The sequence below is a fragment of the Balaenoptera acutorostrata genome, chromosome 3, assembly GCF_949987535.1.
Source record: "Balaenoptera acutorostrata chromosome 3, mBalAcu1.1, whole genome shotgun sequence".
NCBI classification, from domain to species: domain Eukaryota; kingdom Metazoa; phylum Chordata; class Mammalia; order Artiodactyla; family Balaenopteridae; genus Balaenoptera; species Balaenoptera acutorostrata.
In genome coordinates, this window is record NC_080066.1 from 86,722,384 (window position 1) to 86,749,406 (window position 27,023).

Consider the following 27,023-nt stretch of genomic DNA (forward strand, 5'->3'; position numbering starts at 1 on the left):
CCAACTGCAGTGTGTGTCAGCTGTAAAGTACTTTTTATAGAAAGGAGTAGGATGAAGCAAGATGGCCAACTTTTAATTTAGAATGTGGGTGATAGGCATATGGGTATGTGTGTTTGTGTACATACACACATATATACACATATATGCATATACATATATTTTTCTATATTTGAAAATTTTTATAATAAAAACTTTAAAAATGTTTTTCTGTTGATGGACACTTAAGTTGCTTGTAGTTTCTTTTTTTCTATTACAAATAATGTTTCTATAGATGTTCTTATACATGTTCCTCTCCTTGTATGCATATTGTAGAGTACACAAGGAAATAGGCTAGCTTCCTAGCAGTGGAATCCCTGGATCAAAGGGTAGATGCTTCTTCAACTTTACTAGATATCAATGAATTGTTCTTCAAAATGATTGTACCGATGAGAATTTTAGACAAAGGGGTCATGAAATGTATGTCTTCTCTACTAGATGGTGAATTCTTTGAGGGTAGGTACTGTGTAGAGACTCATATAGAAATGTTTAAATTGAATGAAATTGTATTTTAAGGGGATTGCCTGGTAGCAGGATGGAGAAACTAGAGTTAGGTCAGCTAAGAGGCTACTGTGATGTTTAAAGTATGAGGCAGTGAGTAAGACTAGAGGTAGTGGAGAGGAAGGGATGACTATGAGAGAAATCTTGGAGAGAAAAGATCAAAGTGTATGCATTCTTATTGTTGGGCAGGATATTGATGTTCCGCTCTTGTGACTTACAACATCTATCAGTTTGTTGGTTTCACTTTATAGTAAACAGGTAAGGTATGCTTTCCTGATTAATTCAAAACCATCTAATGGTCCAGGTCTAATAGAGTTCTAGCCTTATCTTCATTCTCTGCTTATAATCCTTTCAAGCCTCAGTCTCTTCCTGGGGTGAATACATGTGATTTAAAAGAGACTAGTAGTTGAATGGGGTAAAGGGACAGTGGGTTGCAAAGATGAAGAGAATTTAGTAGAATCTATGGATGCCTTCATCCCCAAATCAGTTTGTGAAGTCTTACAAGGGCAAAGGCTATATCCTATAGTTTTTAGAGGGAAAGTCTATCCAGTATCATAACAGGGAAAATTCATCAGATGCAGTTTTTCTAAAAGAATGCCATATATATATATATATATATATATATATATATATATATATATATATATATATATATATATATTTGAACATATATATATTTATATACGTATTTATTTCTTCTGGTTTTACTGAGATATAATTGACATACAGCATTGTAGAAATTTAAGGTATACAGCATAATGATTTGACTTATATACATCATGAAATGATTACCACAGTAAATTTAGTGAACATCCATCATCTTATATAGTTACAAAATCTTGTGATGAGAACTCTTAGGATTTATTCCCTTAAAAACTTAAAAACAGATTCAATGCAATCCCTATCAAATTACCAATGGCACTTTTTACAGAACTAGAAGAAAAAATCTTAAAATTTGTATGGAGACACAAAAGACTCCGAATAGCCAAAGCAGTTTTGAAGGAAAAAAACAGAGCTGGAGGAATCAGGCTCCCTGACTTCAGACTATACTACAAAGCAACAGTAGTCAAGACAATATGGTACTGGCACAAAAACAGAAATATATATCAATGGAACAGGATAGAAAGCCCAAAGATAAACCCACGCATCTATGGTCAACTAGTCTATGACAAAGGAGGCAAGGATGTACAATGGAGAAACGACAGTTTCTTCAATAAGCGATGCTGGGAAAACTGGACAGCTACACATAAAAGAATGAAATTAGAACACTCCCTAACACCATACACAAAAATAAACTCAAAATGGATTAGAGATCTAAATGTAAGACTGGACACTATAAAACTCTTAGAGGAAAACATAGGAAGAACACTCTTTTTTTTTAAATTAATTAATTTATTTTATTTTTGGCTGTGTTGGGTCTTTGTTTCTGTGCGAGGGCTTTCTCTAGTTGCGGCGAGCGGGGGCCACTCCTCATCGCAGTGCGCGGGTCTCTCACTGTTGCAGCCTCTCTTGTTGCGGGGCACAGGCTCCAGACGCGCAGGCTCAGTAGTCATGGCTCACGGGGCCAGCTGCTCCACTTCATGTGGGATCCTCCCAGACCAGGGCTCGAACCCATGTCCCCTGCACCAGCAGGCAGACTCACAACCACTGCGCCACCAGGGAAGCCCGGAAGAACACTCTTTGACATAAATCACAGCAAGATCTTTTTTGATCCACCGCCTAGAGTTATGGAAATAAAAACAACAATAAACAAATGGGACCTAATGAAACGTGAAAGCTTTTGCAAAGCAAAGGAAACTACAAACAAGACGAAAAGACAACCCTCAGAATGGGAGAAAATATTTGCAAATGAAGCAACGGACAAAGGATTAATCTCCAAAATATATAACCAGCTCATGCAGCTCAATATTAAAAAACAAACAACCCAATCTTAGGGCAGAAGACCTAAATAGACATTTCTCCAAAGAAGACATACCAATGGCCAAGAAGCACATGAAAAGCTGCTCAACATCACTAACTATTAGAGAAATGCAAATCAAAACTAGTGAGGTATAACCTCATACCAGTTAGAATGGGCATCATAAGATAATCTACAAACAACAAATGCTGGAGAGGGTGTGGAAAATAGGGGACCCTCTGGCACTGTTGGTGGGAATGTAAATTGGTATAGCCACTATGGAGAACAGTATGGAGGTTCCTTAAAAAACTAAAAATAGAATTACCATATGACCCAGCAATCCCACTAGTGGGCATATACCCAGAGAAAACCGTAATTCAAAAAGACACATGCACCCCAATGTTCATTGCAGCACTGTTTACAATAGCCAGGTCATGGAAGCAACCTAAATGCCCATCAATAGACGAATGGATAAAGAAGATGTGGTAAATATATACAGTGGAATATTACTCAGCCATAAAAAGGAACGAAATTGGGTCATTTGTAGAGACCTGGATGGACCTAGAGTCTGTCATACAGAGTGAAGTAAGTCAGAGAGAGAAAAACAAATATCGTATATTAACGCATATATGTGGAACCTAGAAAAATGGTACAGATGAACCAGTTTGCAGGGCAGAAATAGAGATACAGTTGTAGAGAACAAACATATGGACACCAAGGGGGGAAAGTGGGGGGTGGTGGTGGTGGTGTAATGAATTGGGAGATTGGGATTGACATATATACACTAATATGTATAAAATGAATAACTAATAAGAACCTGCTGTATGAAAAAATAAAATAAGATTCAAAAATTCAAAAAAAACCTTTTATATTGATATGTAACATATAGCGGTGTTAATTATATTAACCCATGTTAACATAGTGTACGTTACATTAATATTGTACAACATGAATGTTGTACAACATTAATGTCATGTTGTACATTACATCCCTAGTACTTATTTACCTTTTAACTGGAAGTTTGTACCTTCTGACTGCCTTCATCCAGTTCCCCCTCCCCCCACCCCCTGTCTCTGGTAACCACAGATCTGATCTCTTTTTCTATGAGTTTGTTTGTTTTTGAAATATAATTGACCTACAACACTGTGGTAGTTTCTTGGTGCACAGCATAATGATTTGATATTTCTATACATTAAAAATGATCACTACAATAAGTCAAGTTACCATCTATCACCATACAAATATACTACATTATTATTGACTATATTCCCCACTGTCTATTTCATACCCATAACTCATTTATTTCGTAACTAGAAGTTTGTGCATCTTAATGTCCCTTACTTATTTCTCTCATTCCCCACAGCATACCCCTGCCCCATATCTTACTTTAAAATGTTGCAACTTTTTGCAAATTCTAAGGTAGGTGCCTGTAAGAATTTTTGACTGGTGGTTCTAGAACAGCTCTGTCCAGTAGAAATATAATGTGAGCCACATGTTTAATTTAAAGCTTTTTATAGCCACAAAAATTTATTTAAAATAAATTTTAATAAAATTTTAATAAAGTAAAATTTATTTAAAAAATAAAAACAGGTGAAATTAATTTTAATATATTTTATTTAACCCCATATATCCAAAATATTTCAACATGTAATCAGTATAAAAATTATTAATGAGATATTTTACATTTGGACTAACCACATTTCAATGCTCAGTAGCCTCATATGGCTAGCGGCTGCTGTATTGGACGGTTCAGTTCTAGAACATACTGAGTTGAAACCTTTGAACTCAGTTTGGTACTGATTTGATCCACTGTCATTGAGAGTGGCCCTGAGCTGATCTTGCTTCACTCTCCTGTTGCTGGTTATTAGATAAGTTCTGGCTTGCTGTCCAGATTACTAACTTGGCAGGTCCAAGAGTGATTCTGAGGGTCCCAGACGAAGCCATTATCCATACTTACTGATTATGTTCACAATTTTCTCCTTTGACTCAACAAACATAGACTTGACCTCAGATTATTTTGGATCAAATCTGTCAATTTGAGTTGCTGCCAGTAAAAGGAGAATATCCAGGCAAGTTCCAGCCTCATTCAGTTATGAGGAATTTAGTTACAAGGTTGATAGGAATTTATTGAGCATTCTATTGATTCTGCTGTTTTCTAGAATTTGTGAAGCTCTCAGCCTAATTTACATTTAAAAAGTCAAATATTGTGACTTTATCAGTTATCCCAAGTATTTCTGCAGTTTCTACAGTACCCAAACATTGTTTATTTATTCAGTGAAAGAATACTTATTGAGCATTTACCAGGCACCATAGCCCAGGTGCAGTGACAAGCTGTAGCCAAGTAAATGGGCACATTTAATGTGGTTTGATAAATGCCATGATAGAGATAAACTTAGGATGCTAGAAGAACACACAGGAAAGATAATTGAGTTAATTTGGGGGCCATCAGGAAAGGCTTCTCCGAGGAGATAAACTGAACTCTGAAAAACAAGTAGGAATAAATATGGCAAAGTGGGTATGGAGAGAAGAACACTGTTTTTGGCAGAGGGAATGTTGTGTATAGATGCCCAAAGATGAGAAAAAGAGCCTAGTGCAACATATTGTCTGGAGTATAGAATTCAGTGTGAGTGGGGGGCAACAGCTGCAGATGCCAAATGTGAAAGGCCTTGAATCTCATGGCAAAGAGTTTGACTTTATCTGAGTTAACTGAGGAGGGACATGATTTCTCTTTAAGAATGATTAAGAAGTTTGGTAACAGAGTGGAGGATAAATTAGAGGAAGGCAAGACTGAGGCATAGACACTAGTTTAGATGTGCTCTAAGAGAGAAAGGTTGGAAGCATGGGCAAGGATTGTGGCAGAGGAGAAAATCCAGTCAACAAATATTTATTGAAGGCCTACTGTGTATCAGTGGAAAGAGGTAGACGATTTGAGATTTAGGGAGTAAAAGTGGCAGGTCTTGATGATTGTTTGGAATTGAGGGGGTTGTGGAAGGAGGAAGAGTCAAAAACGACTCCAAAGTTTCTGACCCTAGGGAACAAGCCAGTACTTGGACAATTTGAATTTTGAAGTGCCTTGGGATGTACAGGTGGAGGTGTCTATGCAGGTGAATACTTGGGTCTAGTGCTCTGGAGAGAGGCTGGGACTGAAGATAGAGTTGGAAGTCATCAGGTAACCATGGCTAAGAAAGGTAAAATCTGCTAGAGGAGAGAATGTAGAAAAAGGAAAAAAGGGCTGAAAAATGAAACACTGAGGAACTGCCAATATTTAAGGGGAAAAGGAAAGGAATCCTGTGGAAAGACACATTAGCTACCATCCTAGCCTCCAGGCATTTTGTAATTTAGATAAGACACATAAACATGAACTATTTGGTGACCAATGCAAATCAGAGTATAATTTGGTGGCGAGTTTTGTTGTTTTACCTCTATGTTCAATGTGAAATAAAATTAGGTGGGTAGAGATAGTGGTTAGTGTTTAGGCCAGGGAGTAGCACTGGTAGTGCCTGCATTCAGTGGGGACATCTGGCCTATGGTTACTAGGAGGTTCAGACCAGGGGTAGAGCATAGTGACTGTGAGTCTGCACTCTGGAGCCAGATTGCCTTGGTTCAGATCCCCACTAGCAGGCTGACCTTGGGCAGTGTAACCTTCTGTGCCTTGGTTTCCTCATCTGTAAAATCATGATGATAATAATTCCTACTTTATATTATGTGAGATTGAATGAGTTAATATGTGTAAAATTCTTAGGCTGTCTGTTTTATAAATGTCAGGAATTATTGTCATTTAATAATTGGTGAGTTGGTGGGTCAAATGAGAACACACAGGGTTTTGAGCAGGCTTTCACTGGTAAAGTGGGTGAAAAAGTCATGGGAGAATCCAAGAAGGGCATTTTCTCCCTGACTCCCAGCTGGGGGCAAAGAATGTCCTTTTAATAGAGGCTTTAAAGATGGTAAAGAGTTGTGTCTTGTACTTAAGTCTTGCTCTCCTGGTGTAGTAGTGAAATTTCCTCAGATCATGATTCCTGAAGAAAGTTATTATGGAAGGACGTTTTTTCATAAGCTTTGTGAATATGATTTCACTGGATCCTTGGCCTTGACTTTAGGAGATCTTGACCCAGGATCAAGTTCTTAGGGGAGTGGGGAACCTTACGGAGAAACAGTCACTCTTGTACACTGATAGTGGGAGTGTAAATTGGTATAATCTTCTGGTAGATAATTTGACAATGTCTGTTACAATTAAAACGTGATTTTAAAAAATCTAGCAACTAAACTTTTCAGAATAATTTCTATAAAAATGCAAACACAAGTGCATGTTTTATGTATGTGGTGTTGCAGCACTTTTGTAAAAATGAAAATTTAAAATGGGATCGAATAATTAATGGACTCATACTCCGTGTATTTGTTTCCTCTGTCTATAGTGTAATAGTTTCCTGTTTGCTGTAACAAATCATCACAAACTTAGTGCCTTAAAACAATGCAAATGTATTACTTTACAGTTCTGGAGGTCAGGAGACCTAAAATTAAGATTTCAGCAGGGCTGTGTTCCTTCTGGGGGCTCTAGGGGAGTATCCATTTTCTTTCCTTTTCTAGTCGCCTAGGAATCCCTGGTAAGAGAAAAAAAGCAAGCTGTAAAACAATGTAATATGTTCCCTTTTCGTGTGTGTTTTTGGTTTGTTTGTTGAAAAAGAAGCAGGCATTGTGTCTATGTGTGTTTCAACATGCATAGAAGAGATCAGGAAGGATACACACTAAACATTTAAATAGTGGTTACTTCTGAGGAGTAAAAACACAAGGAGGTGTGGGGATGACTTTGATTTTGAACTATACATTCCTTGTATACAGTGAACACATATTATTGTAATTTTATTTTTATGAGTGTACATGTCCATAGTTGAAAAAGTAAAAAATACAAGGCTTATGGTAAAAAACCTGCAGTCCCTTGTGTCATCCCTTCCCATTCCAGAACCCTCTTTCCCAGAGGCATCTATCTTATGTTTTAGTATTTTTTTTTTCTCTAGTACTTCCCTTCATATTTCTAAATCACAAGGGTATGCTATTTCTTGATTTTTCTATTTTAGATATCTTTGACTTCCTACTTATGAAGATGAAGTTTTAGTTCTTTTAAACCAAACAATCTCTATGCATATTTTCCTTGCCCTTTATCCTCTCAATAGAATTACACCAAAAATTTTGCTTGGTTTAGTTTTCACTGGTTACTGCAGCCCTAGAACTATTATTCTTTGCTAACCCCTGTCATATATGTATATATTGGGATTACAATTCCTTTCTTGTATAGTTATTTTTCCCTCTGAAAAAGAAATTGTCTAGTCTTTTTCATTTGCTGAGATTTCTTATATCCATGATTAACCCACCTCAAAAAAGAGAAAAGTTTTACTCTTAGGAGATTTACCAGCATGTCTTTTCCTTGGGAACCTCCTTCCTTGGAAACTCTGTCCTCTGGCTCCAGCCTGGATTTTCTTTCCAAGTCTGCAGGATGTTGGGGTCTCCCTTTACCATCATCTGTGGGGTCTTCTTCCACTCTGTTTATATTGGATCCCTTGTTTCCTGAAGCCCTTAATTCTTCTTTCTTGTTTACTCCTGGCTTTGGTGGAGCATATCTTCTAGTGGTTTTCTGAAAAAAAAGTAAATGGGAGATCATTTTTTTTAAGGTGTATTTGAAAACGTCATTTTATTTTTAAGGTTAAAAAACGGGAAAAATTCCACTAGACAAAATGGGAATGGGAGAAAAATCCAAATAATATTGGAGTTCATATGATGATTTTTCCCTTCAGAGGAATTACACAGGGAGAGACTAAGCTTAAATCCTTGGAGGACATGCTATTTTACATCCCAGCAGATTCCCAATGTTTTCTACATTGAAAGGAGGTCATAATATGCATCTTATCTTTTGACCAAAACCAGTGCTCTTTGGTAATTTTTACCTTTCGCTTGCCTCTTGTGCAAAATGGAGTCAATAACTGTCTTGGTTAGATGCAGATTAAGACTTAGCAAGATGCCAGGCACTACTTTTATTATTACTGAAGTTGTTTTCTTATGAGAATGTAAAATCTGATGCCCAAGAATATCTTCATACATATACACATGGTTAATAATACGCTTAATTTTACTTGGAGTCCCATTTTACATCTTTTTACCATTAATGTTCTTTCAACATCTAATTTTCTACATTAAAGGCTTATCTGTAATCTACTTTTGATGAAAAACTTTTTAATAAAAGTCTATTTATTTGATAGGTAAAAGTGGATTTATTTATTTATTTATTTTGAAAATTAATTAATTAATTTTGGGGCTGCATTGGGTCTTCATTGCTGTGCGCAGGCTTTCTCTAGTTGTGGCAAGCAGGGGCTACTCTTCAGGAAGTCCTGAAGGGGATTTATTTAGAGAGAAACACGCTCTACAGACAGAGTGTGGGCCATCTCAGAAAGCGAGAGCGGCCTTGGGAGAAACACGCTCCGCAGACAGGGTGTGGGCCATCTCAGAAGGTGAGAAGGGCCTAAAAGTTTATTTTTAATTACATGAGCAATATCTGCACATTATGGAAAACTTAAGAAATAGGGAAGACTAGAAAGAAAGAGAAAAAATCCGTAATTTTCATTATCATGGTGTATTGTTTCTAGGTATTTTTCTATGCATTTTTTACATAGTTAAGATCATGATATATTCAAATTAGAGTCCTGATTCTTATACTATTACATATTCTTTGTAAATAATAGTTTTAGATAACTATATTGTTATGTTTAAAAGATACATTTATCTTTTGGACAGACATACTGAAATATTTACAGATAAAATGATATGGGGACTTCCCTGGTGGCGCACTGGTTAAGAATCCACCTGCCAGTGCAGGGGACACGGGTTCGAGCCCTGGTCCAGGAAGATCCCACGTGCCACGGAGAAACTAAGCTCATGCGCCACAACTACTGAAGCCCACGCGCCTAGAGCCCGTGCTCCGCAACAAGAGAAACCACCGCAATGAGAAGCCCGTGCACCACAATGAAGAGTAGCCCCCGCTCACTGCAACTGGAGAAAGCCTGCACAGCAAAAAGACCCAACACAGCCAAAAAAAAAAAATGATACGATGTTGTTACTGAGTCCAAGCTTGTACTGCTCACCGCACAACAGGGCAGTAAATTGAGAGACTAGTTGTTGGGGCAAGGAACAGTGACTTTATTCAGAAAGCCAGCAGACTGAGAAGATGGTGGACTAGTGACCAAAAGAACCATCTTACCCTAGTTAGAATTCAGGCTTCTTTTATACTAAAAGGGGAGGGGGCGTGGTTGGTTGTTGCAAACTTCTTGGTGTCGGAATCCTGTTCTTGCATCTGTCCACTAGGTCAGGTCATGATGCTCCTGTAAACCTCCAATAAGACATGTTATTATCTGTTCTGCAATTTTATATCTCTGTGTGAATGGAAAAGTGTTATACCTTTAAAGGTCAGAGCCTTGAGAATGGGCTATCTTGTACATTTCAGGCTATAGACAACATTCTTAACTTGTAGCAAAAGCAATAGAATACAAAGGTTAAAGTAAAAGAAACAGATCCAATATGGAGTCAGATTTGTTCTCCCCTATTACAACGTTGTGAGTGTGGGTGGGAAATGGGCTGGGCATAATCTATATTTAAGCTAGGTGGTGGCTATGTGGAGTTTCATTATACTGTTGTGTCTATTTTTATATATGCTCAAAATTGTCCATAATAAAAAGTAAAAAATATAAATAAAAGACTACAACATTCCATTATGAACTATCTTAATTTAACTATTGTTTGTAGTAGGGCATTTCAGTTTTTCCCTATTTTAAATAACATTGCTGTTAATATATTTATATTTCAAAGAGTTTTCTTATGATTTATATGAGTGGAATTACTAGGTGAAAGAGTATGAACATTTAAAAAAACTTTACATGCAGGGCTTCCCTGGTGGCTCAGTGGTTAAGAATCCACCTGCCAATGCAAGGGACACAGGTTCGAGTCCCGGTCCAGGAAGATCCCATGTGCTGCAGAGCAACTAAGCCCGTGTGCCACAACTACTGAGCCTGCGCTCTAGAGCCCACAAGCCACAACTACTGAGCCCACGTGCCACAACTACTGAAGCCCGTGCGCCTAGAGCCCATACTCCGCAACAAGAGAAGCCACTGCAATGAGAAGCTTGCGCACCGCAATGAAGAGTAGCCCCCCACTCGCTGCAGCTAGAGAAAGCCCGCATGCAGCAACGAAGACCCAATGCAGTCAAAAATAAATAAATAAAATAAATAAAATTTTAAAAATTATACAAAAAATAAATAAAAACTTTAGATGCATACACAGTGCTAAATTTCTTGATGCAAAACTTTAGAAGAATTTTATTGGATTTATAATTGTACTCATTGAGCATAGGGGTGATATTGCAAATTTTATTCTAACTTTTTTTTTTGGGGGGGCTGCATTGGGTCTTTGTTTCTACCCATGGGCTTTCTCTAGTTGCAGCGAGCGGGGGCTACTCTTTGTTGTGGTATGTGGGCTTCTCATTGCAGTGGCTTCTCTTTTTGTGGCGTGTGGGCTCTAGGGCTTCAGTTGTTGCAGCACGTGGGCTCAGTAGTTGCAGCACACGGGGCCCTAGAGCATGCGGGCTTCAGTAGGTGCAGTGCGTGGGCTCAGTAGTTGTGGCGCGCAGGCTTGGTAGTTGTGGCTCGTGGGCTCTAGAGCGCAGGCTCAGTAGTTGTGGCACATGCGCTTAGTTGCTCTGCAGCATGTGGGATCTTCCCGGACCAGGGACTGAACCCGTGTCCCCTGCGTTGGCAGGCAGATTCTTAACCACTGCACCACCAGGGAAGTCCTATTCTAAAATTTTTAGTGAGACAAAGTTTATCATTAAGTATGTTATACAGTAGGCTTACATTTTCTAAGTGTTTTTATTCATATTCTTTTTTTGAGTGCTAATAACAATTCACATAGAACTAGTACTTTGTAGTCTTAGAGAGAGTTTTCATGTCCAATAGATGCTATAATTCTTAAAATAGCTCTTCGAACTATGAATTATAGAAAATCAAAACAAAATAGACTTTAAACTTTACAAATGTAATTATTGGTAGTAGTTCCTGTTACCACTAGATGGCCCTCTCAGCATGTACTTTTGAGCAAAAGTAGCAAGTTTATAGACAGCTTGAAGTTCCCCTATAGATCTTATTAAAATACATTTTAATTGGAGTTAAAAATGGTTTATATCAGGTTATATGATAAGCTTTTTTAGAAGTAGTAAAGACATTCAAGGTGGAATTTATTAGTGGGAGTTTTTTGGATTTCTTCTCAAGAAGAATGGAGTATTAAACTAAATGGCATTCAGTACCATACACACAATATACTTTCAGTAAGTATTTTAAACATTCATTAAAATTTATTGAATTTAATTAGGCTTCTCCATATGCTTGTGGAAAAGTTATTTGCCACACCAAAAAAGCAACCTTTTCTGCTAAGCCTTTAACTGATCTTATGTAAATCCAACACTTTATCTCTGAGGATTTAATATAGAGGTAACGAACTAAGTAAACTGAGGGCTTGACATAGAACTATGGTCCCCTTGGTCAATTTTGTTGTCATAACTCAATTGAGTTCCTCTAAGGGTCAGAATTAGTCTACTATGATGTGCATGTTCCTGTCCAGTGAGAATCAGGAGTGAAATTGCTACATTTTGGTATTTTTGTCATCTTAACTTTCACTAAATTTCTTGACAAGAAAATTAGAACAATCTTTGATTTTGGTCTTACTGGATCTCACATGTATTTTCTTCCATTGATTTTCAATATTATTACATCCATTCTCTCTTTTATAATGAGTATTTTGTATTGCCCATTTTACTAACTTGAAATGAAAATCATAGTTAATATTATCTATCTGCACAACTTCAAAAAATCATTATGATGCCCTAATTTTAATGTAAAGGAGAAGTAGAAGGAAAGCAATTTATAATAAAATGTGTATTTCAATATATAAGTACTGGAGCAGACTACACTAGATGAAAAAAGAGGTAGTCAAATGCTTGCGCCTGTACATAGGATGGCTATGAATCACTGTGAATGTGGTAGCTGTGAAAGCTGATTATAATATATATTGGTGATTCAGATACCCAAGTGGCATTGGCATTGGTGACATGATTTTCCAAAATGGTGGAAAACTCTTAGTAAAGTTCTGAATAAAACAAAGGGATGCATCGTTGCAGTCTAGAAAATTTGGGGTGCATTAATACTGTGGGAAAATTCGTTTTGTTTACATATTAGTTAAGTTCTAGTCTTAGATATATTCAGTGGGACCTTTGAAAGTCAACAAGACATGTGACAATTCTTTGCCATACCGGATTGTTTCCTGCATTGCTGGACCTCTAGTATCTCTGGCACTTGCCTTTTAATTGCTGATAAAGTATTCATCCCATCCCTCCTCCCAGTAATCCCTAAAATGCCTCTCTACAAATCCAAAGGGTCCTCTAGGGGGCAGTGCTGCTACCATTGAGAACCACCAATTTAAAAGTATCTAGCTACATTAATCTACACACCTGTATTGCTCATGGCATTTCAAAACCACAGTAACTTAAGCATCCTAGGTCCTTAAATATGATGTTTTAAATAGTTAAGAAAATTGCAGAATTATGTAAGAAGTTGATTTGTTCAAATGCATCATTGTATTGTTGCAGTTCTTATAAGCAGATCAATATGTTTGCTATTTTAGGTCCCTAGTAGCCTCCATATTCTTTATTTTTTCCACTCTTTCTGTTTAGTAAGTCAGTAGTATATAACTTTGTTTAATGTCCACGTTTACTTAGTTAACAGTCACACAATTTGTCCCTTAAAAAAACTCCATTGTTTAAATTTGGAAGATATTACAGAAACTTTGTGAAATGGAGGCAAATTTTCCCATAATCATACCACCCTAACAACTGTTAATATTTTCAGTATTTTGTTCTGTATATGCATATTTTGACATTCAAAAATTAGTTTTGTGTCTTATCTTTTCACTCAACATGGCATAACTTTTTAATATTATTATATAACTTCAAAACTATTATTTTAAATTACTGCATCCTATTCTGTTAGGTTCCACAATTTAACTGTTTTCCTACCTTTAGTTTGTTCACGTTATAAAAACATACACACATAACATATTTTTTATCCGTTTCAGTATATTTTCATTTTTCCTTTAGGGTAGGTCTTCAGAACTGGGATCATTTATTAGGTCATTAGGATTAGGCTAATATTTAACAAAAGTTACATTTTTTTATAACTTCTGTTAAATATTGCAAATTGACTTTAAAAATTATTTACTTCACATTTTTTGAGCATCAGTGATACTGAACATATTTACTCTTGTGAATTATTTCTATTTTCTCTTCTAGAAAGTGTGTGGTCTGCCCTTTGACTATTGATCTGTTGGGTGCTTGGTGGGGTTTTTTTTTTTTCTCTTTTCGAATCAGACCTTTTAAATAATATTTCAATGTTTCTTACATTCCTTTTTGTGCTATCTTTGATTTTAGTTTGATTATTTTATTTGTATTTTTATGAGACGACAGTTATTTACTTGTACAAGATAGTATGTGATATCAAGGAAAGAACATGGGATGTGGAGTCAAGAAATCAGGGTTCTGGAAGGAGATATTTATAATACATATTACATCTGACGAAGCACTCATATCCAGAATGTATATAGAATGCTTACAAATCATTAAGAAAAAGGCAGACAGTCCAGTTTCTGAAGAATGAGGAAAAGCCCTAAACCACCACTTCATAAAAGATATCCAGATATTTAAACCATCTGGCAGTATGTATGCTGAATGAATGCAGATTGATTTTATATTACTGTGTAAGACATATTTAAAAATGTGTATTTGGGGGAAAGACTTACTTCATTGTAAAACTAGGTTAATATTAAATTTTGGTCATCCAGACTATAGAACACGGTCTTTGTTAGTATGGCCAGTTTAGATTTTACTGTATTTCTGTAGAAGAGAGATCAGTTTTTTTTTTACCTTATCCTGCCTTTAGTAGAACATTATTATTTCAGATTCTTTGCCTATTGAATATGCTATTAATTCATATCCAGCTGGTACATATTCCCTAGGAAAAAATCCTTCATTAAAGAACAGTAATCTCTTGATTTTAGTGCTTTTAGTGGGATTAAGGAATATTTTGGGTTCCAGTGACTCCACCAACGTATGAATGAGAGAATGGGAGGAAAAAGGAAAGGAAATCAGACATTCAAGGGTGAAAACGTTGTGAATGTCACAAAAAGGCATAAAAGACCCTCCACATAAAACCCACAAGTGCATGTGGTTGTTTTTCTTATTCTTCACCCTAGGATATATTATGAATATTTCTATTCTTACAAAGAGAACAACTATAAAAAATTCTTTACTGTCTGGTGACAAATGCCTGTTTTGGACATGTACATCTCACCTAATCATGTGTGAGCCTCCCAGTATTAACATCTGCTCCTGGTCACTCTTTTTATGTTTGGTTATTTCTGTGTTATGAAATCTACTAAAAAATACAATAATTTAAGCACAAACTTGTGTTCTTTTGGGGACATTTTAAAATCAACGTTTAATCAACCCTTTTAGATTTCCTAACACCTCTAATTATGTGATGCATTCTGTTCCTTTCTGGTATAAATAACCTCTCCAAGCTCTGTCAACATTCTTCTCACACACGTACTCCTTTCCCTTCTTTCCTGAGTAATTCCTGTTCATACCAGATTGGGATATACTAATCAACCTGACATTCCTCTCTTATAATTTATTTCCCCTCAACTCAAAGAGTATTCACTTTTTGAGACAAATTCATACCCCAGGCACATTTTTTCTTGTGTAAATTTCAGGGGTTCCATATCTTCCCATCCCCACAACCTTCAAATTCTACCTGTTTGCCTTTCCTCCAGATACATATAACATCATTGAATAGTCTTTCTGGATTTGGGAACTTTCTTCTTCTAGAAGTGTCATCTTTTGAATTTGCGCATTTCTGATACTTTCAAATCTTTCTTCCCCTATGTACTCCTGACATGATCTTTCCCTAACACATATTTCAATATTTCTTATTCAAGATGACACAAACACACGTACACACACACACCCCCACCCTAGGCTGTGACATTTTCAGATATCTTGTATTCAGGATGTGGGGCATACTTACTTTATAGGTTCTTAGTGAGACACATACTCTATTGATAATACTGTTAGACTCTCTTTTCATTATTTTCATTGAATGTGAATTGTGCCTTTTCGTTTTTTTTAATAAATTAATTTTATTTATTTATTTGTCTGCATTGGGTCTTCATTGCGGTGCATGGGCTTCTCATTGCGGTGGCTTCTCTTGTTGTGGAGCACGGGCTCTCGGCACGCAGGCTTCAATAGTTGTAGCACGCAGGCTCAGTAGTTGTGGTGCATGGGCTTAGTTGCTCTGCGGCACGTGGGGTCTTCCTGGACCAGGGCTCGAACCCATGTCCCCTGCATTGGCAGGTGGATTCTTAACCACTGCACCACCAGGGAAGCCCTGAATTGTGCCTTTTTCTGAAAGAACTTACATGCACATTGCCTGTACGAGGGTTGAAAATACTTATTTTCAAATTCTGAGCACATTCACTGTTGCTAAAAAAAGTTATGGTAGATTTATTTTAAATTTTGTACCACTTAAAGAGGGTAATATATTTACCTTATTTCTATTTACATTTGTGAGAAAACTTTATTGCTGCAACTCCTCCAGTGAAAACAGTTTGTTGCTAGTTTTAAATTTTAGACAAGCTTTCTTTGCCACTTACCTCTTCTATTTTTTACCAGCTATGTTCGGAGAATTCAAATTAATTTTATTATCCTAGCTAAAAATTTGATAAGAAAGAAAAATCTGTTCCCAAAATTCAAATAAAAATTGCTTTTGTATGATCTGTAGTTTCAGAGGAACTATATCACAACGTTTTGAAGGTCTAACTGAGAACTGACTTATTAGTAAAGACAGAAGGGAAAGAAGTTATGTCATAATGTATAAATGGAGATGTTAAATTCATCTATGTTTTGTTTAGATGTCCCTGGTAGATTTGGGAAAGAAGCTTTTAGAAGCGGCTCGAGCAGGTCAAGATGATGAAGTTCGTATTTTGATGGCTAATGGAGCTCCTTTTACTACAGACTGGGTAAAGAATGATTTTAATGTTGTGGGGTTTTTTTGTTTTTTGTTTCCTCCTCCTCCTCCCCCTCCTCCTCCCCCTCCTCCTCCCCCCTCCTCCTCCTTTGTCTCCTTCTTCTTCTTCTTCCTCTCATTTTTGAGTTTTTCCAGTTAAAAGTTTAGTCAGTATTGTGTTTATAAGTGGTGAAAATTTAATTTTTTTGCAAATTTGTTTGTAATTTTAGAATTATAGCTTGCTTTTAAAGAGAATGGTTCATATAATTTTTTTTATATAGACAACCTTATCCAAATATTCTGTCCATACATGGGTTTTTCTTTAAATTATGGAGTTCAGTAATGTAGGATGAATGTAAAATGTAGCTACTTGGGATTTAATTTAAAGGCCTTATAAATAGCACAGGTAGAATTTATAATTCAGAAAAAACAAATTTGGTGTTAATGTTATAATTGATTCTAAAAAAGGAAAAATGTTTGCATTTCAATTGATACTTGTAAAACTATTGCAAACATCACCCAGAAGGAAGAAAGGAAAGGGAAGAGTTCTTAGTAATTACAGAAGGCAATTGTGAAGAAGACAGAAACCATAACTCTATTTAATTCTGCAGGTAAATCAAAAGGGATATTCTTGGGAATATGGAGGGTTAGGAATCTGGATTAATTCTCCCACTGGTAACAACTAAAAATTCCAGAGTTTTGATTTTGTTGTTTTTAGCTTACTTGTTCCATGTTCTTTTTAATTTTTCATTCAAAACAATATTCTTTATTACGGAAAATTTCAAACAAATCAACCCCTGTATACCTTTCAAAAATTATCAAATCAAGTGAATCTTATTTCCTCTATAACCCCATTTACTTTCTTTGTTTAGTATTATCTTAAAGTAAATTTCAGGAACCATTTTGTTTCATCCATAGATTTCAGCATCTGTCTTTAAAAGATAAAGATTTTTTGACTGAGTATATTAAAAAAAAAATCTTAAGGGCACTGAAAAGTTAGAAAGAAAGTAAGGGATTATCAACCTGAAAAACTAAGCAAAGGCCATAACCCAGAGAAATTTCACCCTTAGAACATTTGCTAACTCAGTAAATTTGCCAGTTGGTTTTCTACTTCCCCGGCATAGGTTACTTAAGATAAAGACCTGAGACTGCTCATAGAGGGAAGTCTCCTAGAGATCCTTTCCCCATAATACTGGAATCCTAAAGAGATGTACCTTCGTTGTAAGGGTAAACCAGAAATACCCCCTCCCTCCTCCTGCCTGATCCTGCCCCTGCCCCTGTTGTTAGGGTACTGCAAGGCAAATGAACTGGCTTGAACTAAGGTACCAAATGGAAAGAGGAAGAATTTTGTTAATGAGAATTTGGAGTCAAAAGCCATCCTTTGCACACATTTGTGGCCTTAACTCATAAATACTTATGTATTCTGCAAAACTCTGAACTGAAGAATGAATTTAAAATTATCTTTGGACTAGAGGTTACCCTTGGTTCCTGACACAAGCAAATGAATATCCTTTTTGGAGGAACCTGCGTTCATCCCACGCTTCATATCCACAAATGAAATTCCAAGGAAAATGAACAGTCAAAAATAACTGAACACTGGGACTTCCCTGGCAGTCCAGTGGTTAAGACTCCGTGCTTCCATTGCAGGGGGTGCGGGTTTGATCTGTGGTCGGGTAATTAAGATCTCGCATGCTGCGTGGTGCGGCCAAACGAAAAAAAAAACCAACAAAAACTGAACACACAAGGACACAAGGCAGCTTGGACAATAAGCCACTGGAACAACTGAAAACATAAGCAGACCTATAAGGACTTTAGATAAGATTTTAATAGCAGATTAGGAATAGCTGAAGAGAAAATTAGTAAACTGAAAAACAAAAAAAAATCATTCAGAATGTGGTGCAGAGAAAAACAAAAAAATGTAAAAGATGTCAGGAGTCATGAAGGCTAGTGTATGGGAAAGTCTAACATATGTCTAATCATAAATCCACAAGGAGAGTGAAAATAGGGATGAAATAATTTTAAAAGATAATAGTTTAGCTTTTCCAAGGCTGATGAAAGATGGCAGCTCACAGATTCAAGTAGCCCAGAAAATCTCCAGCAGGATCAATAAAAATAATCTATATCTAGACTCATCATAGTGATCCTGTAGTACATCAAGACAAAAAGAGCCTTCAAAATACCAATGAGATATCACCTCACACCTGTCAGAATGGCTATCATCAAAAAGTCTACAAATAAATGTTGGCAAGGATATGGAGAAAAGGGAATCCTCGTGCACTGTTGGTGGGAATGTAAATTGGTGCAGCCACTATGGAAAACAGTGTGGAGGTTCCACAAAGACCTAAAAATAGAACTACCATATGATCTAGCAATTCCACTCCAGGGTATATATCTGGAAAAATTGAAAACTCTAACTCGAAGAGATACGTGCACCCCAATGTTCATAGCAGTACTGTTTACAATAGTCAAGATATGAAAGCAACCCAAGTGTCCATCAACAGGCAAATGGATAAAGAAGATGTGGTATGTATATGTACAGTGGACTATTACTCAGCCATAAAAAAGAATGAAATTCTGCCATTTGCAGCAATGTGGATGGATCTGGAGAGTATTATGCCTAATGAAATAAGTCAGAGAAAGACAAATACTGTATGATACCACTTATTTGTGGAATCTAAAAAATAAACAAATGTGTATAGCAAAACAGAAACTGGACTCACAGATACAGAAAACAAACTAGTGGTTACTGGTGGGGAGAGTAAAGTGGGGAAGGACGAAATAGGGTATAGGATTAAGAGATACAAACTACCATGTATAAAATAGATATGCAATAAAGATACATTGTACAGCACAGGGAATTGTAGCCATTATTTTGTAATGACTTTTAATGGAGTATAATCTATAAAAATACTGTCACTATGCTGTACACCTGAAACTAATGTAATATTGTAAATCAGTTATACTTCAATTAAAAAAATATCTATAAACCCTGAAAAAAAAAAAGACAAAAAAATCTTAAGAAGGATTAGTGTCCATAATACATAGGGATTCCCATGACAGCGATGAAAAACAAGACAAAGAAGATAGGGCAAATGACTTGATATGGTACTTTACTAAAGAGAATGTTTGAATGACCAATAAACATGAAAAGATGCTCAGCTACATTAATGATTGGGCAAATGCAAAGTAAAATCATGAAATACTATTGCTTATCCATCAGATAAGCAAAAACTAAACAAAAAAGTCTTGCAGTACCAACCGTTGGTGAGGAGATGCATAAATTGATAGAAACATTTTGGAGGACAGTTTGGCAGTACCTAGTAGATTTGAATGTGTACATACCCTCTGGCATAACTATTGAACTTCTAAGAATATTTCCAAGGGAAGTTCTTGCTCATGTACTTGAGACATGTATAAGACTGTTTTTAGTAGCAGCATTATTCATAATAAAAAACTGGAAACCTTAATGCTCAGCAGTGGATTGGTTAAATTGATTTTGGCTTATTCATTTGGTAGAAATCGTAGAGCAGAGAAAATCAGTGAACTATACTTGTATTCATCAACATGGGTGAATCTTATGATATTAAGCCAAAGAAGGCAAGTCTCAAGAGAAATACATGCAATGTGATTCTATTTAAGTAAAGTTCAGAGCAGGGAAAACCAAAGTATATTATTTAGGGATACATAGTAATTTAAAAAAAGCAAAGTAAAGCAATGTTTATTACAAAATTCAGACTAGTAATTACCTTAGGGGTTGAGGGAAGGGTTTATTAGGGAGTGGCATGTGGGAAGATTCTAAATTGCTGGTAATGTTTTATTTCTAGACTGTGATGGTATTTACCTTATTTTCCTCCTTCAAACTACATATATGTACATATATATATATTTTGTATCATCAACCAAAAAGGTAAGGTCTCGAGAAGAAAAAATTACAAAAGAAACCATTATATCACACTGAGCAGAACTCATGGTTGCTAAATAGGCTATGGAGATATTTCATTAAATATTAGAATTTAAGAGTATAGAAAGGGCCAGTTTTAGAAAAATACGATAGAGCATGGAGAAAGAAAGGATTGTTTAAGAATCTTCTTTAATCTGCTGGAATGACTGTCCCTTAAAAATACAAGGCTTTTAATAGTAATAAAATAATTATTCCCAGGGTAAATGATTTCCATTTTTAACATATATTGAGAGCACCTACCTAGCTTTGTATTATGACTGTTACTTGTGTGACTTCAGGCAAATTAGTAACCTCTTTATGCCTTATTTGTTTTTTTTAAATTTTTGAAAATTTTTATTAGAGTATAGTTGATTTACATTGTTATGTTAGTTTCAGGTATACAGCAAAGTTAATCAGTTACACATATATCCACTCTTTTTTTTTTTTTAAGATTCTTTTCCTACATAGGCCATTACAGAGTATTGAGTAGAGTTCCCTATGCTATACAGCAGGTTCTTATTAGTTATCTGTCTTATATATGGTAGTGTGTATATGTCAATACCAATCTCCCAATTTATCCCCCCCTTATCCCCTGGTCATGCCTTAGTTTCTTTTACTGCCAAATGAGGATAGTAATAGTACCTGTGTTTTGAGATTAAATGAGGCAATAGGTGTAAAGGTCTTAGAATAGTGCTTGCTATGGAAAGTGCTTAAATAAAAACCTTAGTTGCTATTATTACAGTAGTGGTCTTAGCAAATTGCATGTTCTGGTGAACTATCTTGGTTCTTTAGAACATGAGTGCCTTGGTAATCAGAGAGTTGTAGGGACTTTTTGTGCTTCTAAATGCATGTGATGTAATTCTAATTTTCACCTATTAAAAATTATACCTCTGATAAGGCTCTTCTTCACATTTTAGCATGTACTTCTCCTGTATATTTTGAATGTAGCATGACTAGGCCACGTGGAACCAATTTCAGGAGAACTGGGCTCTCTTTTGGTTCCTTTTTTAAATTTTTATTGGAGTATAGTTGATTTACAATGTTGTGTTAGTTTCTGCTGTATGTTTTGGTTCCGTCTTAACTCACCTTTGGCAAGTGCACCTCACATCAGATTTTTTCCTTGAAAAATGACTATATGAACTCCTTTAAAAAGATCACTGAGGTGCTTTAATTTATTTTTAAGTCCTAGAAACAGTTTAATGTAAAAATGTACACTGTTACATTTATTTGATATGAATTTCATAGATGAAAAGTTTTGTGTGAATGGTGTGAGGAAAACGTTCTAATGCTCAAAAATTTCTCAGACCCTAATTATGTCTAATTCCTGATGAAATTAATTTTGTTTAGACTATCTGATAACAAAATAAAGAAAGCAAGTTTGAATTAAATGAAATATTGTCATTTCTTCCTCACTGAGAAATGAATGGGAATTCTTGAAGGCCCCTATGGAGAGACTGTTCCTTTTCAGTTTTGAGTTACTATGTAAACATTTGATATAAAGAGAATCTGTTTGCTCTGTAAACAGAATATATAAAGTAGAAGATAGAAATAGAAGTGTATTTAAAAATGACTATAGATGTGGATTTTTTTTTCTTGTGGTGTAGCTGGGAACTTCTCCACTTCATCTGGCAGCACAGTACGGACATTATTCCACCACAGAAGTACTACTCCGAGCTGGTGTAAGTAGGGATGCCAGAACCAAAGTGGACCGAACGCCGCTGCATATGGCAGCTTCTGAGGGCCATGCCAGCATAGTGGAGGTTTTGCTTAAGGTATGTGTTCTCTTTTTGCGCTTTGCTTTTGAAAGTAAGACCCCAAAGGCTATAAAACCATAGTGGTTTTATAAGAGGGAGAAGGGAACTAGTTTTGTTACTGACAGGGTTCTTGGACTCCTTAATCAATAGAAATTGATAAGAGGCCAGACAAGTAATTCAGGCAAGGCTTTATTAGGACTCGTGCTGTAGCACTAGGGAGCGAAAACAAGTAACAGGTTCCCTTGCTTGCTCCCTGACGGGGGAGGAGCTGGTCCCTTAAATGCTGTGAGGGTAGGGGCCAGTCCAGGGGTCATATGGGAGGGGTGGCGTGGGTGGTCTGCCCACCCCCTTAGTGGTGCTGTATGCAGTGCCCTGCTTTTGCTCCCAACACCTCAGAAGTGGCAGTTGGGTTTTGGTCTTTTTGTATCTTATTGTTCATAATTTGCCCAACTGCACATGCACGCAGTTATTTTTAGTCCCTTATATTAGTTTCTTTGTATTCTGTTGCTGGAGGAGATGTTTGTCCAGGTGCAAGCCCTGCAGCAAAGGGGCCCAGGTCCCAGCCTGTCTCAGTTTTATTGCATGTCTACTTTTTTCCCCCATGTTATCTCATTTTTTGTGTGTAAGCATTCATTTGAATGAAAATTATCTTAAAGTGTTATTTTGTGGGGGGAAAAACTTCCTCATTGTATGTTTTCAGTTAAGTCAGACAATTGATTTCTTAGATCTTGATCTTTGCTGTGGTGAGGGACTACAGCTTTGTCTTACTCAACACATTTAAAGCCCACATGGAAGGGAATGTTAGGCTTGAATAATTAACAAACAAATAATACAGGCAGGGCTTTTTCTGTAATCATCTAAATGCCAAAGAGAAAATTCTGAAACAGAGAGTGATAGATTTAGATATTCTTAATTCTTTTTATTCTGGCCTCTAGATCAACTTATCCAAAAAACATACAATATAAGCCATGAGTACAAATCACGTGTAATTCTAGATTTTCTATTAGCTACATTAAAAAAGTAAAAACAAAATAATTTTAATATTATATTTTATTTAACTCGGTATATATAAAATATTATAATTTCAACATGAAATCAATTTAAAAATTATTGAGATGTTTTACATCCTTTTTTTGGTGTGAGGTCTTTGAATTCCAGTGTGTATTTACATGCACAGCATATCTGTATTCGACTACACGTGTCTAGTGACGACCATAATGGATAGTGTATCTCTTAATAGCTCCCTATTCATTATATTGCACTGGTTTTGAAAGCAAGGGATATTTTTGTGTAAATAAGGTGCTGGAGGGTTTTGGAGGAATGTTCATAGTTTTCCTTCACACCTTATGCCATTCTAGCCCTTCATACTCATGGCTGGATGACTGAAAAAATAATTGCTGTACTCCTAAGAAATTAGAAGGAATGCAATTAGGAAAGCCAACATGATAGGAAACTGATTATGTGACAGATGTGTGGTGATTCCTGGAATGTGTAGATTATTCAACACAAAAATAGAGAGTTGGTCACATTAGTAGCAGATTCTTGGTTTAAAGCACAGTGGCTAGTATTTTCATATCAGGACTTCTTTATATTTCATATTTTAGAAATTTCTTATTTTGAAATATTTGTATAGCATGGCGCTGATGTCAATGCAAAGGACATGTTGAAGATGACAGCTCTACATTGGGCCACAGAACACAATCATCAAGAGGTGGTGGAACTCTTAATCAAATACGGTGCTGATGTACACACGCAAAGTAAATTTTGTAAAACTGCGTTTGATATTTCAATAGACAATGGGAATGAAGATTTAGCAGAGATACTACAGGTAACTTTTGGCTTTTAATTTAAGAAAATAAAAGGATCTCTGTCATATGGATGATTTGAACTATTTAGCTTGTAGTTTTTCATTTTGGACTTAATTTGGACAGTGCTATTCCTTTTTCACTTCCTCTTTGTTTATTGCTGTTCATTTTCCTAATTGTAAGACCACAGTCTTTGCATGTAACATTAGAAGATTAGATAAAGTGATTACTTTCAGTGTTTGTAAGGTTCTGAATTCCTTTCTATACATTTTAGTCTATTAATTATTTTGTTGCATGTTTGGATACCTTATGGTTTTTCAAGTCTGTTATACTTCCACTAACATTTTTTTTAGCAACCATAATCATGTCCCCTCAGTGAGTGATGTAGTCTTCATCATTCTGATTGGTTTCTTTTATTTTTTCACCATCCTCAAAAAAATCTGTTTATGAACATAGTTACTTATGGTTTTTGAACAAGTTTTCCTACTAACCAACGTTACTTCTCTTTTCTTTAGCTAGACAACATTGATGTAAATTTTCTTCTTTACTTATTGCCTCTTCTTGCCTATCTTCTTGTTCTCCTTCCCAGTAGAACTCTTCTCTAAGACTATCTGAGTCTGTTGAACTTCAGCTAGTTACTTAAAAGATGTTATGTGTTCAGGAAAGTAAATTTTGCTGTGCTTCTTCCAATTCTTTTACTCCCAAGAGTGCAGTTTGGAGCCTGGGGTTGAGGATAGAGGACAATTAACTGGGATGGATGTGCTTTATATAGGTAGTGTTATATATTGCTAAATATAGTAGAGAACATAATTTGATTTAAGTAATTTAATTTCTGTAGCCGCAGGGCAGCAGGATATCTTTCAACTGTGTTCTATTTATATATAGAACACAGATTTTTTTTTTGGCCCCACCACGTGGCTTGCGGGATCTTAGTTGCCTGACCAGGGATTGAACCTATGCCCTTGGCAGTGAAAGCGCAGAGAGTCCTAACCGCTGGACCACCAGGGAATTCACTCAACTGAGTTCTATAAAATCCTTTCAGATACCTACTTCTCCTCACATGGGATTTTGCTGCTTTACCTAATAGGGGAACTCAGGATATAAATGCATATCTATGATTTACCACTGTACTTTCAGTAGACCATAAACAAAGATTTCCATTTTTATTATATGATTCTTAGATTGTAGGATGTTACATTGAAAGTCTGTCCAATATGTTCTGGTTATAATTCTGAAAACACTGTGGTAATTTGTCCCCTAGATTGCTATGCAGAACCAAATCAACACAAACCCAGAGAGTCCCGACACTGTGACGATACACGCTGCAACACCACAGTTTATCATTGGACCTGGAGGGGTGGTGAACCTAACAGGTCTGGTATCTTCAGAAAATTCATCCAAGGCAACAGGTATTGAGATGCATATAGGATAGCTGTTGGGATTTTATGCTTTAGTAGGTATTCATCCTTTTAAGAAAGGACTGTTGGAGAATGAGGGTAAGATTATATCAGCCACCTTGGTTTTCTTTGTTATAATTGGCAAAAAAATTTTTATGAGGCAAAATAATCTAAAGAAAGGTGATATTGCAAAATGTACTGCAATATTACCTTTCAAAAGCTAATGCTATCCAAGCTTGTTTTTCACAAAACTAATATTACCTAAGCTTCATTTAAGAGTTGAATAAAGTAAAACAGATTATCAGAAAAATTCACTAGATTAAATTCCTTAAAAATTCAAACATGTTTTCTCCTTTCTCTTAGATGAAACGGGTGTATCTGCTGTTCAATTTGGAAACTCCTCTACATCAGTATTAGCTACATTAGCTGCCTTAGCTGAAGCATCTGCTCCATTGTCCAATTCTTCAGAAACTCCAGGTTAGAAAAACAAGTCAAATGTGTACATCGAAAGTTGGAGATTCAAATATTTGCACAGGCCAGGAAGGAAATTTAAAAGACTAAAGGGGGCAGGGTTGAGGTTATGGCCGTCTGAGGAGAGTGGGGCAGGGCAAGGGTGCATCTCCTACTCAGCTCTAACTGATTATAGTAAAATGCTCAGTCAGTGTTGCCAGACTCTGTTTTTTTTTGAGGGAAGCTGAAAATCTGGATTTTAAAGGAATATTAAATCTTGGCAATTATTTAAAATTAAATTAAAATTAATTAAAATTAAAAACAAACTTGTGTGGTTCACAGAAAACATGTCTTTGTACCCCATTTGGATTTGTTTTACTAGTCTGACTTTTTGTATAAGTAAATTAGCTAAATATATATGAACCTGCTGTCTTTTTCATAACTTTTAATTTTTGGCAGCTCTGTTAGAATGACATAAAATCTTAATGACTGACAAAACTAGGAAATAGCATACCAACAACCACCATTAAAGGATAACCTGGGGTTAAATGATTACAAACAGTATTAATAGCTGGTTTGATAAGGTTTACCTTTATACTTAACCAAAATAGTTCTTGCTATAATTATGTAAGTAAAATATTTTTTAAATTAGGGAATTTAAAAAACTCCACAAAATTATTTTTCGTACTGTAGTTTATTTTTCTTACTGCCATTTTATTTGGATCAATGCTTATGAAAGTAAAGAATAATTTGTTGTCATTCATTATTTAATTTCTTTTCAAAATGTGACTAATAATAATAATAACAACAACAGTTCACTGCATGTTCACCGTGTGTGCTATGCACTGTGGCTGATGTTTTACATGTCTCATTTAATCCTCACCAAAAAGATCGAAGGTAGATATTACTGGATTTGACTCTTCAAGGTGATGATTGGATGATGTATTTTTTGGTGGTGGGGGGGTGGTTACTTATCTCTCTCCTTCCTCTCTCTCTCTCTCTTTCTTTCTCTCTCCCTCTCCCCCCTCCCCCTCCTCCCTCCCTCCCCCCTCCCTCCCCCTATGCCCCTCAACTAGTAATAGTAAACATTTATTCATTC

The 27,023-nt window shown here is 36.0% G+C and overlaps 1 protein-coding gene across 7 annotated transcripts in view; it reads left to right on the forward strand.

Annotated features, from left to right (window-relative positions):
* The window catches only part of GABPB1 (GA binding protein transcription factor subunit beta 1), a 73,925-nt gene that overhangs the window by 24,253 nt on the left and 22,649 nt on the right, over positions 1–27,023 (forward strand). For 4 of the 7 annotated variants that reach the window (XM_007170413.2, XM_007170416.2, XM_007170412.2 and 1 more), the window contains exons 2-6: positions 16,484–16,591; positions 22,123–22,290; positions 23,906–24,100; positions 25,339–25,486; positions 25,838–25,951. In XM_007170413.2, the coding sequence (XP_007170475.1) occupies positions 16,484–16,591; positions 22,123–22,290; positions 23,906–24,100; positions 25,339–25,486; positions 25,838–25,951 (733 nt within the window). Of the gene's footprint in view, positions 1–13,835; positions 13,854–16,483; positions 16,592–22,122; positions 22,291–23,905; positions 24,101–25,338; positions 25,487–25,837; positions 25,952–27,023 lie in introns of those variants that run through there. The other 3 variants (XM_007170415.2, XM_007170414.2, XM_057543084.1) reach the window with 2 other exon arrangements.